Genomic DNA, 25,521 nt, shown 5'->3' with positions numbered 1-25,521 from the left:
CCAACGTCTGCGCCGCCGAGTCGTTGAAGGGCAAAATCGGTAAGAAGAGACAATTGACTTTGTCGGAGATTCAGCAAAAAATAATACCACAGATTTTTGAAGAAAAGGATTTGCCGAAATCGCCGAAATCAATACGAATCTGTGAAAGATCTGAAGTTTTTCTTCCGAATTCACCGACAATTTCTAGATCTACCAGACAAGAGACAAGTTAGTAAAAGAGATGCAATTTTGGGCCTATTTGGATTTTTATGTAGCTACCAATCATGCCCTTAATAAAAATGGACCTATAAATATTGAAAAGGCCCATTCAAACATGTTCAACTTGAATTTTAACCCAACAAAATAGCAACCGCGATTTTAACATTCAAACACTAGCGATTTTAGACTAGTTTCATTTCTCAGTCGCCTCCGCCGCCGCATACCACCGCCACAATCCTTCCGCGCCTCTATCCAAATCCCTCGTCCCTTACCAATGCTCTCTCCTACCTCAAATCTCTTCTTCACCTCTCTTCCACCGCCCTCCGTCCTCTCCCAAAGGCAATCGCCGCCTCCTCAACCGCCGTCGGAGATTTGGGGAATTCGTAGTGAATTGAATCGAGCGGCGGTGGTTTTCCCCGCAGCATACTCTTCACGAATTTTTCGTTCTATTCTGAGGTAGAGAGACTGTAATTTGTTGCATTTGTATGATCCAATCATGGCGAATTCGCCTAGTTATGGTGTGGTCATTGATTGTGCCATGAGAGATCACGTGGCTGCGTTGGTGATGTTTTCTCTGAAGGTTATTGTTACGGAGGCTGTTGAGCTGTTAGGCTTTATGTATGGCGACGGAGAGATGAACGAAATGGAGAAAGCTTTGCCGGGGTTGGGGAATCGGTGTTTTGAATGCCCGGTTTTAGTTAGAGTGATGGTGAATGTATTGTATGGTGAAGTTAATTGGAAGAATTTTGCTATTGATTTGTTGAAGGACCTCTGCATCGCATGCTGGTGCAAAGTGTTAGATCAATTGAAGGTAGCAAGACAGAGCATAGAATGTGAAACATTTGGCAACAGAGCATACAATGGTATATTTTGATTGTATTCTGCTTTAAGTTTGTATCTTGTTTTACTTTTATTTGTTTTTGGTATATTTAGATTGATTTTGTGTTTCACTGTGCTTGCTAATTTTGTTAAACGGAAGAAGCGCTTCATCGTGGAAAGCTATAGGTCGAACTGCAGCGAAGTGAACTTTTTTTGTGTTTTCCGTAGGATAGGACTACATTCTTTAGAATTTTTTGGCTCTAGAGTTAAAGAATTATGAAGTTATTAGTACTTATTAGTGATGTGTTTGATGATAAGCTTAATGAATTCACCTTGCTTTCTGAAATTTTTTCGGTCTTAATCCCATGCTTGAGGTTGAGTTCCTTCTGTTGGTAATCTTCTTGCAGTAATGTGGAACATGCTCATGTGTCCAAGCTAACGAAGTTGTTCAAAGCTGAAGCATAAAGCTGTGGAGGTAGCAAATATTGCGCACTAATCTTGGATAGTCTAAAGTATGTGATTAATTCTACAATTTTTGATTAACTTGTTTGATACATATCCTATTGAGAATTACAGAACTTCTTGTGATGAATCGTGAAGATAAAAATATTCAATCATGTATGCTTGCAATAATATATAGTGAAACACAAAGTGGAGATAGCTTAAATTGCTTTTACTTCATTTGAGGTGGTGGTATTTGTTTTACTTGATTTTTGTATATACATACCATGTTATACAAGATTACTACGACAAAGATATTTATAAATGGCTCGGATAGGTGCAATGCTATATCCACCTAGACAAATGGTCAAACAGAGATCCATTTGTTTACGACAAAGGACTAGGTAGCTGGCTCATTCATGACCACATTGAATGCTCATTCTATACAATGGTCATCTAGAAAACTAGGTAGTTGGCTAATTCGAGACAAATGGTCAAATAGAGATCCATTTGTTTTTGAAAAAGGACTAGGTAGCTGGCTCATTCATGGCCACATTGAATGCTCTCACTATCTCCCAGCTGCCAAAAACAAGTGGTTATATAATGCACTGAGGAAGTTGGTGACTAGCTAGTTGCTTGCTTGCATTTAATCTGCTATCATCTTCCTCAAGTGGCATTGAGTTGATAGTTGTTAACATCACATTGTTCATTATAACTTCAAATCACAAGTGTTGCTTTGTTTATGATCTAAAAAACACATGTGTTTAACTTGTTACATAAGTTTCCGTACACATTATTTATGTGAAGTTTAAATTCCCCACTTGCCGACACTAAACTACTCTACTTCATTATCTATGCCAGCTTTATAAGCCAAAAATACATCATATATATCTGCATGTTGTTGTTGCTTTGGACCAAATAATTATCGAATACATTCGAGAGAGAGAGAGATGGAGGTGCTGGCATCAGTGGTGGAACTGCTGGGCGAAGTGCTGCTGCATAAGATAAATTTCCTTCGATCAGTCCGAGAAAAGGTGGAGCTACTCAAGGACGAGCTCAAGCGCATCCAATGCTACCTCAAAGACGCGAACCAAAAGCAGGCCGACAACGAAGGAATCCGCAACTGGATATCCGAGATCCGAGAGGTTTCTCACGACTCCAGAGACGTCATCGAGATGTTCATTCTCAAAATCGAGAGCAAATCCCGCCTCGGAAAGTTCTCCTCCTTCCCCAAACACATGCACTACGTCAACAAAGTTGGCAAAGAAATCGATGTCCTCCACCACCGGCTGGAGGCCATCCACAGGAGCCGCGAGAGCTACGGGATCAGGCATCTTGAGGACGAGGCGGATTCGGTCTCCAGATCCGGATCGAAGGTCGAATCATGGCGGCGGATGCCGATTTGGCAAAAGGACGAACACTTGGTTGGCATGGGAGGTGATATGCGGAAGCTGCTTCAGGTATGGTGGCTGTACCATTTTTTTCTTCTTTTTGTCAGTTGGTAATTTTGTCGAAATCATGTTTAGTTCTTACTCCTTATTAAACTAATATGGATGAAGACTAATTATCAAAGTTGAGGATTGCAGGGGTTTAATATTTCATTTTGATACGATACACTACTTTCTTTCCATTCCGTCATAGTTGAGTATTTGATTACAACAAAAATCAACTCATCGATATTTCTCACTTTTATCACACTTCTTTTCGATTAATTGTATCTCTTCAGACATCTATTTTCTTAGCTCTTCTACTTTTTTTACTTATCTATTTGTTCTTTTCTTGCTCAACTTACTATACATTAGTATTTTTTAAAATTATGGAAATGACTCAGTTACGGTTAAGTAGATGGAGTATTACTGTTTAATATATACATATAATAGTAAGAAAATAGATTTAGTAAAGCTATTCTAATGTTTTACTAGTTCTACCCCCATTGCAGGAATCGATTCTGGATGAGAAGAGTGAAGGGCTATCGGTTGCGGTCATTGAGGGCATGGCTGGGATCGGAAAACCGACACTTGCTTGCAAAATATACAACGTTGTTTCTGGACGATTCGATTGTCGTTGTTGGGTCGTGGTTTCAAGTGGATTTGATCTGAGGGAGACAACCAAGCAGCTGATCATGCAGTTACCAAAGTCAGCACGACTACGAGATGAAATCAGGAAAATCGAGGAGTCGACTAAAGATGAGAGGTATCTTCTTGAAAAGCTTCAAGAGATGCTCCACGAACAGCTCAAGGGGAAAACGTATTTCATAGTTCTTGATGATGTGTGGGAGAAAGAACATTGGGAGTCTCTCAGATATGCCTTCCCAGATAAACAAGGTTTGTACAATATGCATATGTTTCTTCCTACTCAATTTCAAATCAAATTTCATGACATATGTATATTATTACTCTATTTCCCCCCTACAAATGAGTGATATTCCTTTTTTATTCTCTCATTATAAGTGACTAATGTCTTTTTCCATTCGCCATTACTTGTCATTTGCCACTACTTGTCAATACTCGCAACACTTACTTTTCCAAATCTCATTTCACTATTTTTTTCTATCCACTTTTCTTTACATTTATTAAAATAAGATCTAGATCCAAGCTGAGGCAACTTGTGATAATTTATGGCAGACAGAGGGAGTATTATTTAATTAAAATTTGCACTTACGTACCAAAATTTCAACAGCTGTTTTCATGAATATGTCATCTTTCCCAAACAGATAAACCAAGTAGATTACTAATCACAACTCGCAACAAGACGATTGCAAACTATGGTGACTATGCCCTTGAGATGAAGGTTCTAGACCGCGTTGAGAGCTGGGAATTGTTTGTGAAGAAGGCATTCATCCACACCAAACACTCACAGTCCCAATGTCCCAAAGAACTTGAGCCCATTGGCCGACAAATCGTGGAGAAGTGCCCTGCCTCTTGCCATCACCGTGGTTGGAGGCCTACTAGTAGAACCACACACGAAGAGGAGATGGGAAGAAGTCTTAGAGCAAGTGAACTCTCGTCACAGAAGGGCAGAAAGCAGAGTATCAACAATTTTGGAGTTAAGTTACCAAAACCTGTCTCCCCAATTGAAATCATGCTTCTTGTGTCTCGCCTGCTTTAAAGAAGATGCAGACATCCCAGTGAAACGACTGATTCATATATGGATTGGACACGGGCTAATTCATCATGAAGGGAGAAGAACCGTGGATGAGATCGCAAGAGGCTATTTAGATGAGTTGATCAATCGAAACATGCTTCAAATCAAGGATTTAACGTTGGATGGCCGTGTTAAAAATTGCCATTTACATGATCTTTTCCGAGAAGTATGTTTGGAGAAAGCGAAAGAGGAATTAGGGTTTCAGATCATCGAGAAGGGAGAGAAGGAGGAGGCGATGACGAGGACGACAAAGCCTCGTCATCGCATCATCTATGGTCAGAACCCCGACACGCTGTCGAGGGATCAGACCCGCCATCTCCGCTCTCTCTTCATCATCAATTCCAACTCCGACAACTTCAGTGATCGCTGTGTGAAGACTCGATTACGTTTCTGGAAGAGTTTTCATTTGCTCGAGATACTCTACTTAGAAGGTATTGGTTGGCGGAGTTTCCCTCACTCGTTCCGCTCGTTGATCGGGTTGAGGTACCTAAGAATACGGTCCGGATTTGCCGAGAAGATCCACATCCCGGGGTGGTTCGGCCACCTCGAAAAACTCGAGGTTCTCGACGCTGCGAGCGAGAACCTTGAGTTACCGCACACCACTCCCGTGATGGAGCAGCTGCGCCACTTCAGCGCAGCTCGCATCCACGGACTAGCAACCATGGAAAACTTGAAACGCGTCGAGACTTTGAAATACATCAGCGTCGATGACTTGCTACGGTGCACGTCTCCCTCGACCCTTCCTGTTCGAGAGCTGGGTCTCTTTCTCGACCAGAAGAAAGAGGGAAACGTGCTCAAGAGAGCGAGGGTGTTGATGGAAGAGATGACGAATCTCGTGAAACTGGAGCTGATGTGGGATCTGTCGCTGTCGATCGAGCCAGCGATGATCCCTCATCTGACGGGCCTCACGAAGCTGAAGCTGCGAGGCAGGATGAGGAGGTTCCCGGATCCGGGGTTGTTCCCGCCGAATCTGACGGATCTGACGCTCGTGGAGATGTTTCTAGAGGAGGATCCGATGACGGAGCTGGGAAAGCTGCAGAAGCTGGAGTACCTGAAGTTAACTGGCTACGCGTGCTTGGGCGAGAGGATGAGAGTGTTGCGTGGGGGATTCCTCAGCCTCAAAGGGCTTTCCGTTAAGGGTATGTATTTCTTGAAAGGGATCGATGTGGAAGAAGGTGGAATGCCGCAACTCAAACTTCTGAAGATCCGGCTTTGCCCTGCCTTGAAGACTACCAATTTGCCCCAACGAATTCTTGCATCATTGTCATCTACATGAGGACTGTGTAATGTTATTCATTGCAATATTATGACGGTTCAATATTCCCAGTTTGTGCTGCAAATTTTAAATTTAATTAGTAGAGCATTCAATTTAGGATTCTACATAATCTGATGTTATATTTGTTAGTTTATTAGTTTTTGCCTATTGAATACCTAGGGGAGTGTTATATTGCTAACTCATAACTTAATTCCTAACTATAATTAAATAATAGCCATTAGATATTCAAATTAAGGGCTTAGATCATCAATCCCTATATATCAATACGATCAACGAAAAACGTCAATAAGGCTATAGGATTAATTCCAAAAAATATCAATAGGGGTATTAATGTCAATTAACTACATGTTTAGTTATAACTAATTTTTAAAAGAAATCCCAAAACTTTAAATTCATATAACATATATCAAATTAAAGATAATTTCATAAGGATTCCAACGATATCTTATATGCATATGTTCCGACGTCAAAATTTAAAAAAAAAAATCAAAATTTTTTAATTTTTTCATACAGCAGAAATGTCAACATACTATGTAAAATATGTCAACATAATACATGTAGAATGTTAATATAAGCAATGAGTTAACATTCTTAAAGCATTATGTTGACATTCTCAAAGCATTGTGTTGATATTTTCGAAACACTACATTGACATTTTCATCTAAAACGAGTTTTTTTTTATCTTTTTTTATTTTATTAATAAAAATTAAAATTACACATGTTTTCTAAAATCCTATGGTCTTAAATTAGTTGTAGTTAACAATTAAATTATGAGTTAGCAATTGATCACTCCTCGGCATACCTATCTACTATTCTTCTTTACTTGTTCGATTACCTATCTACTATACTTCTTTCATCCTTGTAACTTTTATTTGTGTCTGGATGTTATTTTCTTGAAATTTTGATACTTAAATTTTGTCTAGGTGATCTTTGTGTTTTCTTGTAGCTACTTCTATATCATTGTTCGTTTACTATTCAAGATTAACCTCCTAAACAGGTGACAAACACAATACTCTACTATACAGTTCTAATTTCTTTTACTTTATTTTCCTACCAGCTGTAGGTGGTGGTATTTGTTTTACTTGATTTTTGTTACTACATATCCTGTTCATTGGGGAAAGAGGTCTTCAATTATCTCAATGTTCATGTAGTATTTGTTCAATGGTATTATTCACCCCCAACACTTTCTCAGCTCTTGGAATCTGCATAACTTAGAACACACTACTTGATAGTATTTAAATTATTTTTTACTCCAAGATTAACTTGGCCCTCCTAATATCATTTAGAATTGAAGAAACTTCCTAATATGAGACTCATCATCTATCTTCAACATGAACCACACATTCCTTTCCTTGGATTGACATAAATTGTAGACAAGTCAAGTGAAGTAGTCGGCCTACCAAGACTGATTAACTGACAATACTTGTGTCAATTCTCAAATTCTCTAGTTTTTTGGAATCAAGGGAAAATGCAAATGGAATGTGTTGGTTAAATGTGAGAATTCATTATCATAGTTAGTATAAAATGAAGTGGGATGAATAATATTTCATCCATAAATTGGTTGAATTTCCTTTTTTGTCTGTCATATAAAAATAGTTTATATCAATTTGTAGAAACATTTTCTCATTTCATTAAATTATTTAAACAAAATTTTTTCCTTGTCTCTTACTATATCAATTACGAAGTAAAACTCGTGTCATCCACAGTAGCCTATTTCTATTGGACTAATGAAGTACTCCCTCCGTTCCATAGTAATAGAGTCATTTTGCCATTTTGGTACGTTCGATAGTAATAGAGTCATTTTCCTTTTTAGTAAAAGTCAACACATTTTTTCACATCTACTTACTCTCTCTTACTTTTTTCTCTCTTTATCTTTCTATCTTTTTCATTTTCCACTTTATTCTCCCTTTAATTAATTCATCTAACACATTTTTTTTTAATCTCCGTGCCGAAAAGAAACGCTTCTATTACTATGGAACGGAGGGAGGGAGTAAGAGATATCAAAAAGCAATACTAGAAAAAACAAGTACAAGACGGGAGAAGGGAGTATGTTGTTTCACAGGAGCAACAGAGCACTTTCCTCAATTTTATTAATGCATGGCTGCTAGCAAATAAGAAAAATACGAAATTGACCATTCCCTGCAAGTAGCTCCCCCTTCTCCATAATTTTCCACAGAAAAAAACAACTAGTACTAATATTTTATAATAAAATAATAGAAAAAATATCCCCCTTCTCCATAATTGTCCACAGAAATAAAACTAATTTATAATAAAATAAGAGATAAACTGTCCCCCTTCTCCATAACTGTCCAAACAAAAATACTACTTATTCAATGAATACATGGTAGTAACAGTAAAGATACAGTAGCCGCCATTGATAAATGAGAGAATAAATAAAGCCACAACGACAATATAAATAATAAATATATGTGATAAATAAAGAAGAATCTTTACTACAATTTATTTAAAAAAAGACTAGAAATAATCCATTATAGACATAAAATTAAGTACGTACTAAATTGTTCTTAGAAATCAAACAAGTAACGATATTAGGTTTGTCTCACATTTCAAAATTTCTCAATTAAACTATTCGGCCAAATTTATTTTATAACTATAGTAGCAGTAGTAGTATGAATAATCAAACAAGTAATAGTATTCATAATATTAGTCCAACCTTACCTATAAATATATAAGTACTTCATCTATTTTTTGTTAAATGTATTATTTTGATTTCATCGAGTGTAATAATTACTACCGCCGTCACTCACTAAGTGAGACATTTCTTTTCGGTCAGAATTTTAGAAAATAGGATTTTGTTAGTTAAGTGATTGAGAATAAAATAAAGGAGATAATGCTAAAAAAGAAAATGACTTGCGTATTTATCGTGAATCATCCCTAAAAAGAACATACTTAACAAGGACCAAACGGAGTATAACGAAAAGTGAGTAAAAAAAGTTAAGTGAAATTTTAATAGGTGATGATAGAGTAATAAACTACTCCTTACCTCATGTCTCCAAAAGGCAAAGCCAGGATTTTAACGATGGAGACCCAAATTACTTGACAGTTATATTTTTAGTTTTAGTGTCGCTGTTGCTATTAGCTCTGTCATTTCGCGGATGGAGAGAGTATATGCAAGTTGTTGCTTGGAGCCAAATAAATATCCAACACATTGGTACAGAGAGATAGAGAGATGGAGGTGCTCGCATCAGTGGTGGAACTTCTGGGCGAAGTGCTGGTGCATAAAATAAATTTCCTTCGAACAGTTCGGGGAAAGGTGGAGCTACTCAAGGACGAGCTCGAGCGCATCCAATGCTACCTCAAAGACGCCAACCAAAAGCAAGCCGACAGCGAAGGCGTCCGCAACTGGATCTCCCAGCTCCGGGAGGTTGCTCTCGACTCGAGAGACGTCGTCGAGATGTTCATCCTCAAAATCGAGAGCAAATCCCGCCTCGGAAAATACTCCACCTTCCCCAAACACATGCACTACGTCAACAAAGTCGGGAAAGAGATCGATGCCATCCAGGAACGGCTGCAGGCCATCCACAAGAACCGCGAGAACTACGGGTTAAGGGATCTTGAGGACGAGTCAGAGTCGGTTTCCGGGTCCAGAGTCGAGTCATGGCGGAGGATGCCGGTTTGGCAAAAGGACGAACACTTCGTTGGCGTCGCAGATGATATGCACAAGCTTCTTCAGGTAGTCTTTTTTTCTTTTCTTTTCATTTTAGTAATTTTGTGGAAATTATGTGAAATCATGTTTAGTTCTTATAAAAGAATATGCACTTTGGGCTCAACACGGGTTTTTAAGATAAAATTGGTAAAGTAAAAAAGATGTAGATAAAAGGTAATTAAAGTACTGTAATTAGTTGGAATTGGGTCCCCTCATTAGAGAAAAAAGAATTTTCAAAATTGGAAAGAACATATTTTTGTGGGACAGACTAAAAAGGAAATGATGCATATTTTTTGGGCAGAGGGAGTACTATTTTATCCTGTCTCACAATAGAAGTCCATTTTTATTTTTTTCCTATAAATGATAAGTATGTCTCACGTTCTATTCACATTTTATTATAAAACTAATATATAAAAGCGTAACTCATATATTTCTTAAAATTTGTGTGAGTCAAATATGAATATTTATTTTAGAATTATGGAAATGTCTCGTGTAGTAATATTTTTTTGCTTGTACCCCTGCTGCAGGAATCGATTAATGAGGAGAGGGAAGGGCTGTCGATCGCCGTGATTGAGGGCATGGGCGGGATCGGAAAATCAACCCTTGCTCGCAAAATATACAACGATGTTTCTGGACGATTCGATTGCCGTTGCTGGGCCGTGGTTTCAAGCGGATTTGATCCGAGGGAGACGGTCAAGCAGCTTATCATGCAGTTGCCGAGGTCGCAGCGGCTGCGAGATGAAATCAGGAAAATCGAGAAGTCGACTAAAGATGCGAGGTATCTTCTTGAAAAGCTTCAAGAGATGCTCTATGAACAGCTCAAGGGGAAAACTTATTTCATAGTTCTTGATGATATTTGGGAGATAGAACATTGGGAGTCTCTCAGATATGCCTTTCCAGATAAACCAGGTAATTCTTCCGTTCCATCATAGTTGAGGCATTTCTTTTCGATACTGATATTATGAAAACATATACTACCTCCGTCCCCCAAAATTTGCTACACTTTGACCCGACATGGGTTTTAATAAATGTAATGGAAAGTGAGTTGAAAAAGTTGGTGGGATGTGGGTCCTACTTTTAAAGTATTAGTTTTATAATAAAATGTGAGTAGAAATGAGTCAGTGGGATATGAGGTCCACTACCAAAAATGTTAAAAGTGAAGTATATCAAATTTTCAAGAACGGACCAAAATAGTAAACTGTATCAAATTTTTAGTGACAGAGGTAGTAAATGTTAGTAATTTATTGTGTTTTGATGAATACTATCATTTCTTTGTCCTAACAGATAAACCAAGTAGATTACTAATCACAACTCGCAACAAGACGATTGCAAACTACGGGGACTACGCCCTTGAGATGAAGGTTCTAGGCCACGACGAGAGCTGGGAATTATTCGTGAAGAAGGCATTCATCCACGCCAAACCCCCCCAATGTCCCGAAGAACTCGAGCCCATCGGACGAGAAATCGTGGAGAAGTGCAATGGCCTGCCTCTTGCCATCACCGTGGTCGGAGGCTTACTAGTCGAACCACACACGAAGAGAAAATGGGAAGAAGTCTTAAAGCAAGTGAACTCTCATCACAAAAGATCAGAAAGCAGAATATCAACAATTTTGGAGTTGAGTTACCAAAACCTGTCTCCCCTGTTGAAATCATGCTTCTTGCGCCTCGCCTGCTTTAAGGAAGACGCAGACATCTCCGTGAAACGGCTGATCCATATATGGATTGGACACGGGCTAATCCACCATGAAGGCGGAAGAACCCTGGATGAGATTGCGAGAGGCTATTTGGATGAGTTGATCAATCGAAACATGGTTCAGATCAAGGATTTAACGCTGGATGGCCGCGTTAGAAACTGCCATTTACATGATCTTTTCCGAGAAGTGTGTTTGGAGAAAGCAAAAGATGAATTAGGGTTTGAGATCATCGAGAAGGGGAAAGGGAAGGGGAAGCAGGAGGAGGAGGAGGCGAAGACGAGGATGACTAAGCCTCGTCATCGCGTTCTCTATGGTCAGAACCTCGACACTGTGTCGAGGGACCATACCCACCATCTCCGCTCTCTGTTCGTCATCAATTCCCACTCAGATGGCTTCAGCGATGTCTGTGTGAATACCCCATTCCGTTTCTGGAAGAGTTTTCAGTTGCTCGAGATACTCTACCTTGAAGGCGTTGGTTGGCGCGATTTCCCTCACTCATTCCGCTCGTTGATCGGGTTGAGGTACCTGAGAATACAGTCCGGTACCGCTGAGATGGTCCAGATCCCGGGGTGGTTCGGCCACCTTGAGAAACTCGAGATTCTCGACGCTGGGAGCGAGAATCTCGAGTTACCACACACCACTCCCGTGATGGAGCGGCTGCGCTACTTCAGCGCAGCCCACATCCACGGACTGACAACGATGGGGAGCTTGAAACACGTGGAGACTCTGAGATACATCAGCGTGGACGACTTGCTACAGTGCAAGTCTCCCTCGACCTGTCCTGTTCGAGAACTGGGTCTGTTTCTCGACCAGGAGAGAGAGGGAAACGTGCTCAAGAGAGCGAGGGTGAAGATGGAAGAGATGACGAATCTCGTGAAGCTGGAGCTGATGTGGGATCTATCGCTGTCGATTGAGCCAGCGATGATCCCTCATCTCTCGGGGCTCACGAAGCTGAAGCTGCGAGGAAGGATGAGGTGGTGCCCGGATCCGGGCGTGTTCCCGCCGAATCTGACGGATCTGACGCTCGTGGAGACGTTTCTGGAGGAGGATCCGATGACGGAGCTGGGAAAGCTGCAGAAGCTGGAGTACCTGAAGTTAAGTGGCTACGCGTGCTTGGGCGAGAGGATGAGAGTGTTGCGTGGGGGATTCCTCGGCCTCAAAGGGCTTTCCATTAAGGGTATGTATTTCTTGAAAGGGATTGATGTGGAAGAAGGTGGAATGCCGCAGCTGAAACTTCTACGGATCCAGAATTGCCCGGACTTGATGACTACCAATTTGCCCCAACGAATTCTTGCATCATTGTCAATATTGTCATCTATGAAGACAGTATAATGTTACCCATTAATGATGTCCTAGAGAGTTTTTGAAATTGTTATGTGTATGTGTAATATTTATTGTGTTATGAAGTGTTTGTTTTGTGGAATAGTAAAAAAAAGTGTCTATTTTGTGGATTCCTATTTTTATCTTAAGTAGTCGACTTGCTCATCGTGTGTTTCTTTTGTCATGTACGATTTTAAAGGAGACAAGATTTTACCTTAAGTTACTTTTTCTACTAGTTACTCCCTCCGTCCCAGATAATTTGGGACACTTTGACCCAGCACGGATTTTAAGAAATGTAATGGAAAGTGAGTTGAAAAAGTTAGTGGGATGTGGGTCCTACTTTTAAAGTATTAGTTTTATAATAAAATGTGAGTATGAATGAGTTAGTGGAATATGGGGTCCACTACCAAAAATGGTAAAAGTGAAGTGGGACAAATTATGTGGGACGGCCCGAAATGGAATACTGGGTCGAATTATCTGGGACGAGGGGAGTATTTCTTTACCTCAAAGTTGATAGTGATATTTATTATTGTGCCCTAGTTGTCATTTGTCATAGAGTTGACGACATCATTTAAATATAGGTCGTTACTAGTTTATAAAATTATCACTCCAATGGAATTTAATATTAGTGATACTTTTATTAATTCCCTTCGCTATCAAGTTTTTAGCACACGAAACAAGGAAATTAAGTGAAACCATAAAGGAAAGACCATAATGGAAAATTTACAACTTACTACTGTGTATTAAGCTATTTCATGTGTACATGGTTTGATCGTTCACGTGGACATTTTATCTAACAACATGTTAGTACGTAGGAGTACTATTTTAATTTAGGGCAAATTGTAAAAAAAAATCATAACTTTTAAAATTAGTCAATAATAGTTAATCATAACTTTGACTTTTTGTTCTCAATTGTACTACTATTAATTTGAATTTGGAGGAAAATTGCATATGATTCGAAAGACAAAATACATTAGCATAATCACATTAAAAATGGAAACACTAAAATCTATGATGTGTTTATGGGTGACATACAAATATGCATAAAGTATATCACTCATCACAAACAGCATAGATTAATAAAAGGTCAGATCATATATATAGAAATCAATAATCCAGCTATATAACTAGATCAAATATTGAAATAATACTTACACTTGAATTATCACCACTTGAGATTAATAGTAATTAGTTTGAACCAATAACGGCCTATTATTAATTATTTCAAAATTAGTCAACGAAGGACGAACTAATGCAATTTTTTTACGCCACCAACTAACATATTTAGTTAAATAAAATATGATAACTACATACGTCAATTAAAATTGATATGCTTATCTTGAAGTAAAGCCCAGTCTAACGAGATATCATAGTGGAGATTTGACTTGTTATTACCGTGGATTAGTTAAATCTTTATGTGAAGTTTAAATTCCCCACTTGCCAAAAGTAAACGAAAAAAAATACTCCCCCGCTTTAGCAGTCCCATTAATTTTTCTGCCCTCTTTTTGTAAAATAGAAGAGTCTTATCTACATTATTGTCTCTCTTACTTTACCATTTCTCCACTTTAACTACTCCATTTGTCCCGCTTTAGCAGTCCCGTTGACTTTTCTGCACTCGTTTTGTAAAAATGATAATAAATAGTTAAAGTGGAAAAATAATAAAGTAAAAAGGAGATTAATGTAGATAAGACTCTTCTTTATATTATTCTATTTTTTACTTTATTATGTCTCCACTTTAACTATTTATTATCATTTTTACAAAACGAGTGCAGAAAAGTCAATGGGACTGCTAAAGCGGAACGGAGAGAGTATTTTTATTATTTTTATTAAAAGATGACAGAAAAGTCAATAGGACTGCTAAAGCGAGACGGAGGGAGTAAATCTTACCCGTTCTTCACATCTACATATTTATTACTACTAGTAAATAAAAATTTCCTATATAGTATAGTTTTGAAATCACATAAAAATCCAACACATTCGACATAGAGATGGAGGTAGTCGCATCAACGGTGCGACTGCTGGCCGATTTGCTGCTGTACAAGATAAATTTCCTCCGATCCGTCCAAGGTAAGGTGGAGCTGCTCAAGGACGAGCTCAAGCGCATCCAGTGCTACATCAAAGACGCCAACCAAAAGCAGGCCGACAGCGAAGGCGTCCGCAACTGGATATCCGAGATCCGGGAGGTCGCCCTCGACTCGAGAGACGTCATCGAGATGTTCATCCTCAAAGTCGAGAGCAAATCCCGCCTCGGGAGATTCTCCACCTTCCCCAAGCACATGCACTACGTCAACAAAGCCGGGAAAGAGATCGATGCCATCCAGGAACGGCTGCAGGCCATCCACAGGAGCCGCCTGAGCTACGGGATCAGGGATCTCGGGGAGGAGGTGGAGTCTGTCTCCGGATCCGGATCGAGAGTCGAATCGTGGAGGCGGATGCCGATTTGGCAAAAGGATGAGCACTTGGTTGGTGTGGAAGATGATATGCAGACGCTGCTTCAGGTAAGGCACAAGAGGTTTAAACACGTTAACCGTTAATATTTGACGGATCTGTTAGTTTAGGACTGATTGTGATGCGAAGTGAAATGCATAGGATGCAAAAATTCAAAACTTAATGTCCAGGACAAAAATCATAAAATGGTCATATGTTTAGACCTTTTCTCTAAAATTAAATACTTATATTGTTGGTATGATTTTTGGTACGATAGTAGTATTATTTTTTTAATACAATCGTTCTATTATTTTTGGTACGATAGTAGTATTATTTTTTATTAAACTCTACATAATTTTTTTTTCTACTTTCACTCCTGCAGGAATCGATCCTAGATGAGGGGAAGAGGGAAGGGCTCTCGATTGCGGTCGTTGAGGGCATGGCCGGGATTGGGAAGTCCACGCTTGCTCGGAAAATATACAACGTTGTTTCCGGAAGATTCGATTGTCGTTGCTGGGTTGTGGTTTCGAGTGGATTTGATCCAAGAGAGACGATCAAGCAGCTGATCATGCAGTTGCCGAAGTCTGCGCGACTGCGTGATGAAATCGGGAAAATTGAGAAGTCGACGAAGGATGAGAGGTATCTTCTTGAAAAGCTTCAAGAAATGCTACACGAGCAGCTCAAGGGGAAAACGTACTTCATAGTTCTTGATGATGTGTGGGAGAAAGAACATTGGGAATCTCTGAGGTATGCGTTCCCAGATAAACAAGGTATATCCCATTTTAGTCATTTAATTCGTCCATTTAATATATGAAAGCGTGACAATTTATTTATTTATTACAGTAACTAGAACTCCCTCGATCCCTAATAGACTCAATTTATTTATAGTGTGTTAATAATGTGAGTAACATACTGACATGAGTTATTAAAATGTGAGCCTACTTGCCATTAATAGTAAAAAAAGTGAAAGTGAGCACTTAATGAGAGACAGACTAAAATGACAAAAATAACACTTAATCGGGGACAAGGGATATGTAATTATTTGTCGCTAAACTCTACTGATTTCTTTCATCATTTCTTTCCCTAACAGATAAACAAAGTAGATTATTAATCACAACTCGCAACAAGACTATTACAAACTATGGTGACTACGCCCTCGAGGTGAAGGTTCTAGACCAAAAACAGAGTTGGAAACTGTTCCTGAACAAGGCATTCATCCACACCAAAAGCCCCCAATGCCCCGAAGAACTCGAGCCCATTGGCCGAGAAATCGTGGAGAAGTGCAATGGCCTGCCTCTTGCCATCACCGTGGTCGGAGGCTTATTAGTCGAACCACACACGAAGAGAAAATGGGAAGAAGTCTTGGAGCAAGTGAACTCTCATCACAGAAGAACAGAAAGCAGAATATCAACAATTTTGGAGTTAAGTTACCAAAACCTGTCTCCCGAATTGAAATCATGCTTCTTGTATCTCGCTTGCTTTAAAGAAGACGCAAATATCCCCGCGAAACGGCTGATTCATATATGGGTCGGACATGGGCTAATCCGCCGTGAAGGAAGGAGAACTGTGGATGAGATCGCAAGTGGCTATTTAGACGAGTTGATCAATCGAAACATGGTTCAAATCAAGGATTTAACTTTGGATGATCGTGTTAAAAACTGCCATTTACATGATCTTTTTCGAGAACTATGTTTGGTGAAAGCGAAAGAGGAATTAGGTTTTCAGATCATCGAGAAGGGAAAGGAGGAGGAGGCGATGGCGAGGATGACAAAGCCTCGTCATCGCATTGTCTATGGTCAGAACCTCGACACGCTGTCGAGGGACCATACCCGCCATCTCCGCTCTCTCTTCCTCGTCAATTCCCACTCCGACCGCTTCAATGATGTCTGTGTGAATACCCCATTCCGTTTCTGGAAGAGTTTCCAGTTGCTCGAGATACTCTACCTTGAAGGCGTTGGTTGGCGGAATTTCCCTCACTCGTTCCGCTCGTTGATCGGGTTGAGGTACCTGAGAATACGGTCTGGATCCTCTGAGAGGATCCAGATCCCGGGATGGTTCGGCCACCTCGAGAAACTCGAGGTTCTCGACGCCACGAGCGAGAACCTCGAGTTACCTGACGCCAATCCCGAGATGGAGGGGTTGCGCTACTTCAGCGCAGCTCGCATCCACGGACTAACGACCGTGCAAAGCTTGAAACGCGTCGAGACTTTGAAATACATCAGCGTAGACGACTTGCTGCGCTGCACGTTTCCCTCGCCCTGTCCTGTTCGAGAACTGGGTCTGTTTCTCGAGCAGGAAAGAGAGGGAAACGTGCTCACGAGAGCGAGGGTGTCGCTGGAGGAGATGACGAATCTCGTGAAGCTGGAGCTGATGTGGGACCTGTCGCTGTCGATCGAGCCCGCATTGATCCCTCGTCTCGCAGGCCTCACGAAGCTGAAGCTGCGAGGCGGGATGAGGAGGTGCCCGGATCCGGGCGTGTTCCCGACGAATCTCACGCATCTAACGCTTGTGGAGACGTTTCTAGAGGAGGATCCGATGACGGAGCTAGGCAAGCTGCCGAAGTTGGAGTACCTGAAGTTAACTGGCTACGCGTGCTTGGGCGAGAGGCTGAGAGTGTTGCAAGGGGGCTTCCCATGCCTCAAAGGGCTATCAATTAAGGATATGTATTTCTTGAAAGGGATTGATGTGGAAGAAGGTGGAATGCCGCAGCTGAAACTTCTACGGATTCATCATTGCCCTGCCTTGAAGACTGCCAATTTGCCCCAGCGATTTCTTGCATCATTATAATGTTATTTGTTGCAATGTTGTGACATCCTAGTTCAATGTATATATGAAATTGAGCAGGAAAAAATATATGTAGTGAATTCTTATTGGGCAATGAAGTGACGTAGTCTTACATTACATGCCTCCACACAATGTAAGATCATGACATGCTACACGACCCTCAACACCGTGCTTGGTGGTATAGCTAAGGAACACATAGATAGTTATACATTGAATATTTGCTTTTTCCCTTTTATATTTCACTTTTTAAAATGACAATTTAACTTGATAATAAATGCACCTCTCACCTCACAAATACCTGTATAGAAATGTGATCAAATGAAAACTCTAAATATTATACAAACTCAAAACTATAATCTGGATCTTTGAAAAATATCAACAGATCACTAAAAAGCATCATCAGGAAAATGTCAACAGATGTTCAACGGTAGTCAATGATTGATGCTGTGTTGATATTGCGTTGACATTAAAATCTTGAAATTTTACACTGTGTTGATATTGTATTGAAAAAATTTTGAAGTTGTGTTGAGAAGTTTTGAGTTTATATAATATATAAGTTTATATTTTATCACTACCCTGTATGTATATATAGAATCTTTTATAAATGACAATTTTAACTTGATAATAAACGCACATCTCATCTCACAAATACTTGTATATATAGAATGGAAAAAAAATACTCCCTCCGTCCCGGATAATTCGGGTCATTTTGACTGGGCACGGTTTTAAGAATTGTAATGAAAAGTGGGTTGAAAAAGTTAGTGGAATGTGGGTCCTACCTTTATATATTAGTTTTATAATAAAATGTGGGTAGGAATGAGTTAGTGGAATATGTGGTCCACTACCAAAAATGGTAAAAGTGAAATAAGACAAATTATGTGGGACAGACTGAAATGGAAAACTGGGACGAATTATCTGGGACGGAGGGAGTAAGACTATACTATGCTATTTCAAATAAAGAATGGAAATATGCTAATCAATACCAACGTCCGAGATTTGGCCCAATAATATTAGCCCATTAAGTGCGGAATTATTATATCAGACCCGATATCAAATTAGCGAAGATCCGAACCCGATTACCCTGACCCATTTCCTTAAACCCCTCATCTATGAAGACTGAACTGTAAAAACCACCGTTTCCCTTATCCAAACTTCTCTCCCCCAAACGAAAATGGCGTTCTCGTTTCTAACGCAGACGCCTTTCTCCCTCTCACTAACCTCCACCGCCGCTCCTCGGAACTCCGTCGCCGCGGCGGCCGGACCTTCCGCCTCGATTTCCACCTCTCAGAGAAAACCGCGCCGGAAAAAGCAGCAGAACGACCTGAAATCTTCCGACGACAACGGCTATCCAGGAGGCGAGGGCGGCAATTTCACGCCGTCGAGCGCGGAGAAGCTCCTGAGGCTCGTGTTCATGGAGGAGCTGATGGAGCGCGCTCGAAGCGGCAGCGCTGCCGGAGTTTCTGATGTGATCTACGATATGATTGCCGCGGGCTTGACGCCTGGACCGAGGTCGTTCCACGGTCTCGTCGTGTCTCACGTGCTCAATGGCGACGAGGAGGGATCTGTATGGCTATTTTTATGATGTTTTTGAGTGAATGCGTTTTTTGTGCTTAGCTGTTTGCTTGCGTTAACGTGATTTTACTTGTGATCAATAGCTTGTTCCTGTTAGGAGTAATATATAGGCTTGAGATTAGGCTTTAGATTAGTTGGATTTGGAAATGTCAAGCTTCTAGGATGATAGTACTATATTTATGAGCTCCTGCTTGAGCTAGTTTTTAATGTTATTTGATGACTAGAGGTTGAATTCAAGCTGGTTGGATAATGTGCCATTAAATGTGAAATTACGGAGAATATTTAGGGAGCTATACATAACCTGGAGATTGGGAAGGCACATGAATCTAATAGAAAGTATTCATTGATTGCCTGAAACTTTAAGGAACAGTTTACATGTATTGATTACATAGAGCTACGAGTTTTATTAAAGAACTTTTGAATAATTTGCAAACCTAATGGAAACTCCTGATAAACTTTATGCATATGCTTTATTATATTGGCCAGTCTGTAAAGGTCAGCTCAGTTTGACATCTGTCTGTATAATATGTCTACTTATAGTCGGAATGTCCAAGGTTCTAAATATAACAAAGTTACTTGCATTCCTCATTAGTAGATTCTTAACATGAAAGACAATTGAGCATACTGTTATCATAGTCAAAGTGGAATTTAAATATTGTCATTCTTGACTAACAGGGGGCGTACTTATGTTAGAACTCATGTATGGCAGATGCACGCACTTCGAAGGCAACTGAGTGAGGGTCTTCGGCCTCTACATGAAACGTTTCTTGCGTTAGTACGTTTGTTTGGGTCAAAAGGCCATGCTACTAGAGGATTGGAAATTCTTGCAGCAATGGAAAAACTCAATTATGACATTCGGCAGGCTTGGCTGCTTCTTGTTGGTACGTGTGTACACCATCTGTGGATTGGTCGCTGTTATCATGCAATTTAGTTTTTGTTCCTATAAGTTCCCCGTTTAATTGATCATGTTCTTTCCATCAGAGGAACTTGTGAAAGGCAATCATCTAGAAGATGCCAATAGAGTTTTCCTGAAGGGTGCTGAGGGTGGCCTAAGGGCTACGGATAAGCTTTATGATCTTCTTATAGAAGAGGATTGTAAGGCAGGAGATCACTCAAATGCATTGACCATAGCCTATGAAATGGAAGCAGCTGGTAGAATGGCGACAACCTTTCATTTCAATTGTCTTTTGAGTGTGCAGGTACCAGTGTCCCTCGGACCTGTTATAGTCTTTGGTTTTTGTGTCAGGTTTAGATGTTGCTGAGTAGAACTACTAATGGTCTTACTGATTTTCACATGAGATGATCTTACTGTTTTAGCCTTTGATTATATGGTAAATTTGGATATTTCTAGGCTGAGTGATTTATGTGCATCAGATGTCTTGAATGATACTATCACATATGGGATTATGGCTGTTCATACTCAAAAAGTAAATCATACTATAAAAAAACAACTTGGGTTTGTCACTTTGTTGTGTGTTTCATCATGTCCTAGTTTAGGCAAACTTAAGAACGATGAGTTAGTGCAAAGAAGCGAAGTTCTTCACTTTTGTTTTTACTTGGCATCCAACATGCTAAATCTGTCTATAATATAGTACTATTATACAGACTTTTTTCCTTCATTATTTCATTCCTTTACCTTTTCCTTTTTTTAAAGAAAACAAACTTGAATTGAGACCATTAAGAAGTTATTTTCACATCTTTTCCAGGCTACTTGTGGAATTCCTGAAATTGCTTTTGCTACCTTTGAAAACATGGAATATGGAGAAGGTTTGTGTTTGCTTCTATTTCCCTTTTACCTTAATGTAACTTATTAACTTGTATTGAAGTTGATTGTTGACCATTGCTCATTCATAATTCCTGCTGATGATTTGTCGTCTTTCTAAAAGTTCCCTTTTGACTGCTCTTGGTTGGTTTAGCTTATATGAAACCTGATACGGAGACATATAATTGGGTGATCCAAGCATACACAAGAGCTGAGTCATATGACAGGTATCTTATTTTGTGTGCAAAGCAATTTACCGTTCTCTATTCTGTGATGCTGATAACTTTTTGATAGCCTCCTTTTTAACAAAAGTGGTTGGTATTCCTTAAATAATATTTTCATTCCATTTATGTTATTTTGAAGATATTTATATACTTTCATTTTCTTCCTTTGTACTTGCCAACTTCTATAATGTGTTCAGATTTCAATATGGCAATCTAGGGTCCAAGATGTTGCCGAGTTACTTGGAATGATGCTTGAAGACCACAAGCGTTTGCAACCAAATGTGAGAACCTACGCGTAAGATCTTTTTTTCTTTAGACTTCATTGAATGTGATCTTTAAATAATTCATCTTCTATATTTTGTTAGGTGTTTATTTTCATATCTCTCTCACCTTCCCCTAGCAGATATTCTTAAGTTCTATTTCATGTTAGACCCTGAATTTCATGAGTTGCCGTCATCACCTAGCACATATTAAAAAGTGCTTTCCCTATGAAAAAGATCTAATTACATTTCCAAATCCATTTTCAAGACAAGTTTTGGCAATCTATATATCTGAGTGCTAGGCTGAGATGTTTTCACCCTAATTTTTTGAAATATAACTGTGGAAATAATTTTAAGAACCAAGCCACAACATATTCAATTGGATCAATTATTGAAATTAACTTTGTTATGTTTCTATGTGGAAACTCAATTGTTTTTATGTCACATGTGAAGCGTGATTAGAGTGAATCTGCTAATATCTGTTGGTGTAATCTACTTGCATCCTCTGATACTGAGTAATTGGCTTCTACTCTTCTTCTGTAGGTTGTTGGTGGAATGCTTTACAAAATATTGTGTCACAAGGGAAGCCATTCGACATTTTCGTGCTCTCAAAAGGTTTGAAGGCGGGACCACTTTGTTACATTATGAGGGACAATATGGTGATCCACTTTCGTTGTATCTTCGAGCATTGTGCAGAGAAGGCATGTACTCTGACACACTCTTAACTTCCGCATTTGTTTCTTTCTTCCCGGTTGCTCTGTGAGCTAGCAGCTTCAGTCTCTATCTTTAGAGGTCATATTTTTCTTACTGTTTATCATAATTGAAATCAGGAAGAGTTTTCGAGTTACTAGATGCTCTGGAAACCATGGCGAAGGATAAACAACAAATCCCACCCCGAGCCATGATCTTGAGCAGGAAATATCGGACTCTAGTTAGCTCATGGATTGAACCTTTGCAAGAAGAAGCTGAACTTGGGCATGAAATTGACTACATTGCCAGGTTTAAGTCTGTCAAATTATATTACCATATCAGAGAGCTAATCTGTATGATTCCAATTCCTTTTATGTGCTTTTATTTAATCATTCTACTATTCTGTTCAATTGGTTTGTATTTTGTTCTCTGTTTATTTGTAACACCTAGTTTAGTTTTGTGAGCATTAATGAATTGTATTTTTCTGAGCCTTTCTGAATCATTCATTTAATTTCTCTGGAACCTTTACTATGTTTTATATTGATCTAATGTTGATTACTGTAAGAAGTTTGATTTACATAGCTGGATAACAGGTATGTTGCAGAAGGTGGGCTCACAGGTGAACGCAAACGCTGGGTCCCACGTAGAGGAAAAACTCCTCTAGATCCTGATGCTGAGGGTTTTGCATATTCCAATCCTATGGAAACCTCTTTCAAACAGCGATGTCTCGAGGAATGGAAAATACATCATAGAAAACTTTTAAGAACCTTAAGAAATGAAGGGCCAATAATATTGGGGAATATTACCGAGGCTGACTATATTAGAGTTGAGGAGAGATTAAAGAAAATTATAAAAGGTCCAGAACAAAATCTGTTAAAACCAAAAGCTGCTAGTAAAATGATAGTATCAGAGCTGAAGGAAGAGCTGGAAGCTCAAGGTTTGCCAACTGATGGCACTAGAAATGTACTGTATCAGCGTGTGCAAAAGGCAAGGAGAATAAACCGTTCTAGAGGCCGGCCCCTTTGGGTTCCTCCTGTGGAAGAGGAAGAAGAAGAGGTAAACCTATGATTAATTTTGTAACTATGTTAGTATATTTTGAATTATTCATTTTTTACTTAATTTGGTAAATGTTTTAATTCTTATATAGTCATCTCAGTGTCTCCTAGTTTCTAAAAAGCTATGCTCTTCGTTCCCAGAGATGTGAATGATTATTGCCTTAACAAAACTATGCTAACTTATAGGTGGATGAAGAGTTGGATGAATTAATTTCACGGATTAAGCTGGAAGAAGGCAATACAGAGTTCTGGAGACGGCGTTTCCTTGGGGAGGGCCTGAATGAAAATCATAGCAAGCCATTAGAACAAGAAGAGGAAAATGATGATGATGATGATGAAGTCCTTGATATCGATGCTGATGTTGGTGATGACATTGCCAAAGATGCTGAAGATGATGAGGCTGATGAGGAAGAGGACGAGGAGGAGGTAGAACAAACTGAAATCCAAGTCACTGACCGAGTTAAAAATAAGGAAGCTGAAGCTGCCAAACCTCTTCAAATGATTGGGGTGCAATTGTTGAAAGACTCCGACCAGAGTACCAGCTCATCAAGAAAGTTAAAGAAAAGATCACCTAGGGCATCTATGGAGGTAAATCTTTGAAACTGTTGCATATAGTCTACTAGTCCCATCCCATTCTAAAACGTGCTGGGTCACGGAGATGCTCCCTACTCTTCGCTTGAAACTGATCTTTCATTCACAAAATATTCTGTGCCCTTCCAAAAAATCTTTAGCGTATTGAATGTTCACATGTGATGCAATATATGTCCTTGTTGGTGAAATTGGTACTAGAAAGCTCTGTGAGTGACATAACTGGATTGTCACCTGTTCTTTTACTACAGGCTCACGAGTAACGGGATTGATAATCATGATTCTTATTAATATGCTATTCGTCTTTGGTATGAATGCAGGATGATGACGATGATGACTGGTTTCCGGAAGATATTCACGAAGCATTTAAGGAATTGAGGAACAGGAAGGTGTTTGATGTATCAGATATGTACACGTTAGCTGATGTCTGGGGTTGGACGTGGGATAAGGACTTTAAGAACAAAGCCCCTAGAAGATGGTCGCAGGAATGGGAGGTTGAATTGGCCATTAAAATAATGAATTTGGTAATTATAATCTATATCTTTCTGTATATTTTATGCCAATACTCATGGAGTTTGTGCTTTTATATGTGTATATTTGCATATATCACATGTATCTGAAAATGGATTTTCTATTAGGTAATTGAATTAGGAGGAACGCCAACCATTGGGGACTGTGCTATGGTACTTCGAGCTGCTATACGAGCTCCTGTGCCTTCAGCCTTCTTACAGATTTTGCAGACAACTCATCGCCTAGGTTACGTTTTTGGCAGGTGAGTCTTATCTTTTCTAGTTGAAAAAAAACGTGCCCTTCAACTGCAGAGAAATAATGAAACTTGTTAGAAGATGAGTTCCAGAAACCGATTGTCTTATGAAAAAAACGTGAAATTAGTTGTTGCCAGTAGATTTTTATGCAGGCTCAAAATTCTTGGACGTTCTGGAATACTTCTAGCCACTGACAAACTCTCGTTCAAAACTTGCTATCGATTTTTATGTGTGAGTTGTGTCTTTCTATGCAGTCCCTTGTACGACGAAGTCATCAGCCTGTGTCTAGATCTTGGGGAACTCGATGCATCCATCGCCATTGTTGCAGACCTCGAGACAAGTGGCATCAAAGTTGCGGACGAAACTCTTGATCGAGTCATTTCTGCTAGACAGGATAGCTCAGGCGCTGATGCATCGTCATAGTTTTTCCTCTAACACTTGCTATTTTTTCATGTTTGTACAGTGTAGTTATACGATTTTGTCCATTATTTATTGATGAGAATGCTGCAGAGATTAATGGAAATTTATTTGATGCTTGATGAACATGAATAACTTATATATTTGATTAAATAAACAAATTTGTTCGTAGGTTTTAATTTAATCATACTGTTGTTTTGTAATATTCGCAATATATCCATTTACTTTAATTGTGACAAAATGATAACCAAATTTGAACTATGTGACGATGCATTCTCCATAGAATTATATACTTCTATAAAGATCAATTTTTGATATTAATGTAAAAACACAATTTGTAACACATTTAAGAATAGCCACCAAGTTTAAATACGCAATATTGAGTTACCAAAGTTTCATTTTTTTGTTTGTATACAATG

The 25,521-nt window shown here is 39.3% G+C and overlaps 4 protein-coding genes across 8 annotated transcripts; all 4 read left to right on the top strand.

Moving 5' to 3' along the window:
- The first annotated feature begins 349 nt into the window (after positions 1-349).
- On the top strand, positions 350-6,011 carry LOC125214018 (putative disease resistance protein At1g50180). Of its 4 annotated transcripts, none has more exons than XM_089069059.1 (6): positions 350-654; positions 779-1,061; positions 1,425-1,492; positions 2,320-2,918; positions 3,398-3,782; positions 4,172-6,011. In XM_089069059.1, the coding sequence occupies exon 6, from the start codon at positions 4,697-4,699 to the stop codon at positions 5,876-5,878; it is 1,182 nt and encodes a 393-aa protein (XP_088925185.1). In that variant the 5' UTR covers positions 350-654; positions 779-1,061; positions 1,425-1,492; positions 2,320-2,918; positions 3,398-3,782; positions 4,172-4,696; the 3' UTR covers positions 5,879-6,011. The 4 variants fall into 4 exon arrangements, with proteins under 4 accessions (XP_088925185.1, XP_088925186.1, XP_088925188.1 ...); XM_089069060.1 differs by having other exon boundaries at positions 350-861; positions 965-1,061; XM_089069062.1 differs by having other exon boundaries at positions 350-1,061; positions 1,425-1,529.
- A 3,004-nt stretch (positions 6,012-9,015) lies between these two features.
- On the top strand, positions 9,016-12,690 carry LOC125211468 (putative disease resistance RPP13-like protein 3). The gene is made up of 3 exons (XM_048111274.2): positions 9,016-9,572; positions 10,073-10,454; positions 10,830-12,690. Exons 1-3 carry the CDS (start codon positions 9,069-9,071, stop codon positions 12,569-12,571), a joined length of 2,628 nt encoding a protein of 875 aa, XP_047967231.1. The 5' UTR covers positions 9,016-9,068; the 3' UTR covers positions 12,572-12,690.
- A 1,857-nt stretch (positions 12,691-14,547) lies between these two features.
- On the top strand, positions 14,548-17,773 carry LOC125214547 (putative disease resistance protein At1g50180). Its single transcript, XM_048115619.1, has 3 exons — positions 14,548-15,057; positions 15,369-15,756; positions 16,077-17,773. Exons 1-3 carry the CDS (start codon positions 14,548-14,550, stop codon positions 17,771-17,773), a joined length of 2,595 nt encoding a protein of 864 aa, XP_047971576.1.
- Positions 17,774-18,894: 1,121 nt separating this feature from the next.
- PTAC3 (plastid transcriptionally active 3) lies at positions 18,895-25,224 on the top strand. Of its 2 annotated transcripts, none has more exons than XM_048116148.2 (13): positions 18,895-19,334; positions 20,052-20,223; positions 20,324-20,541; positions 21,049-21,109; positions 21,259-21,331; positions 21,546-21,623; positions 22,132-22,289; positions 22,419-22,587; positions 22,872-23,334; positions 23,520-23,921; positions 24,242-24,445; positions 24,560-24,693; positions 24,940-25,224. In XM_048116148.2, the coding sequence occupies exons 1-13, from the start codon at positions 18,942-18,944 to the stop codon at positions 25,106-25,108; spliced, it is 2,694 nt and encodes an 897-aa protein (XP_047972105.1). In that variant the 5' UTR covers positions 18,895-18,941; the 3' UTR covers positions 25,109-25,224. The 2 variants fall into 2 exon arrangements, with proteins under 2 accessions (XP_047972105.1, XP_047972106.1); XM_048116149.2 differs by having other exon boundaries at positions 19,170-19,334; positions 20,018-20,223.
- The last annotated feature ends 297 nt before the right edge of the window (positions 25,225-25,521 follow it).

Source organism: Salvia hispanica, chromosome 3 (genome assembly GCF_029641045.1).
Source record: "Salvia hispanica isolate PSC_SH4W2 chromosome 3, Shi_PSC_v1, whole genome shotgun sequence".
Lineage (NCBI taxonomy): Eukaryota > Viridiplantae > Streptophyta > Magnoliopsida > Lamiales > Lamiaceae > Salvia > Salvia hispanica.
The sequence above is the reverse complement of the archived record's forward strand: the minus strand, read 5'-3'. Positions and strand labels throughout refer to the sequence as shown.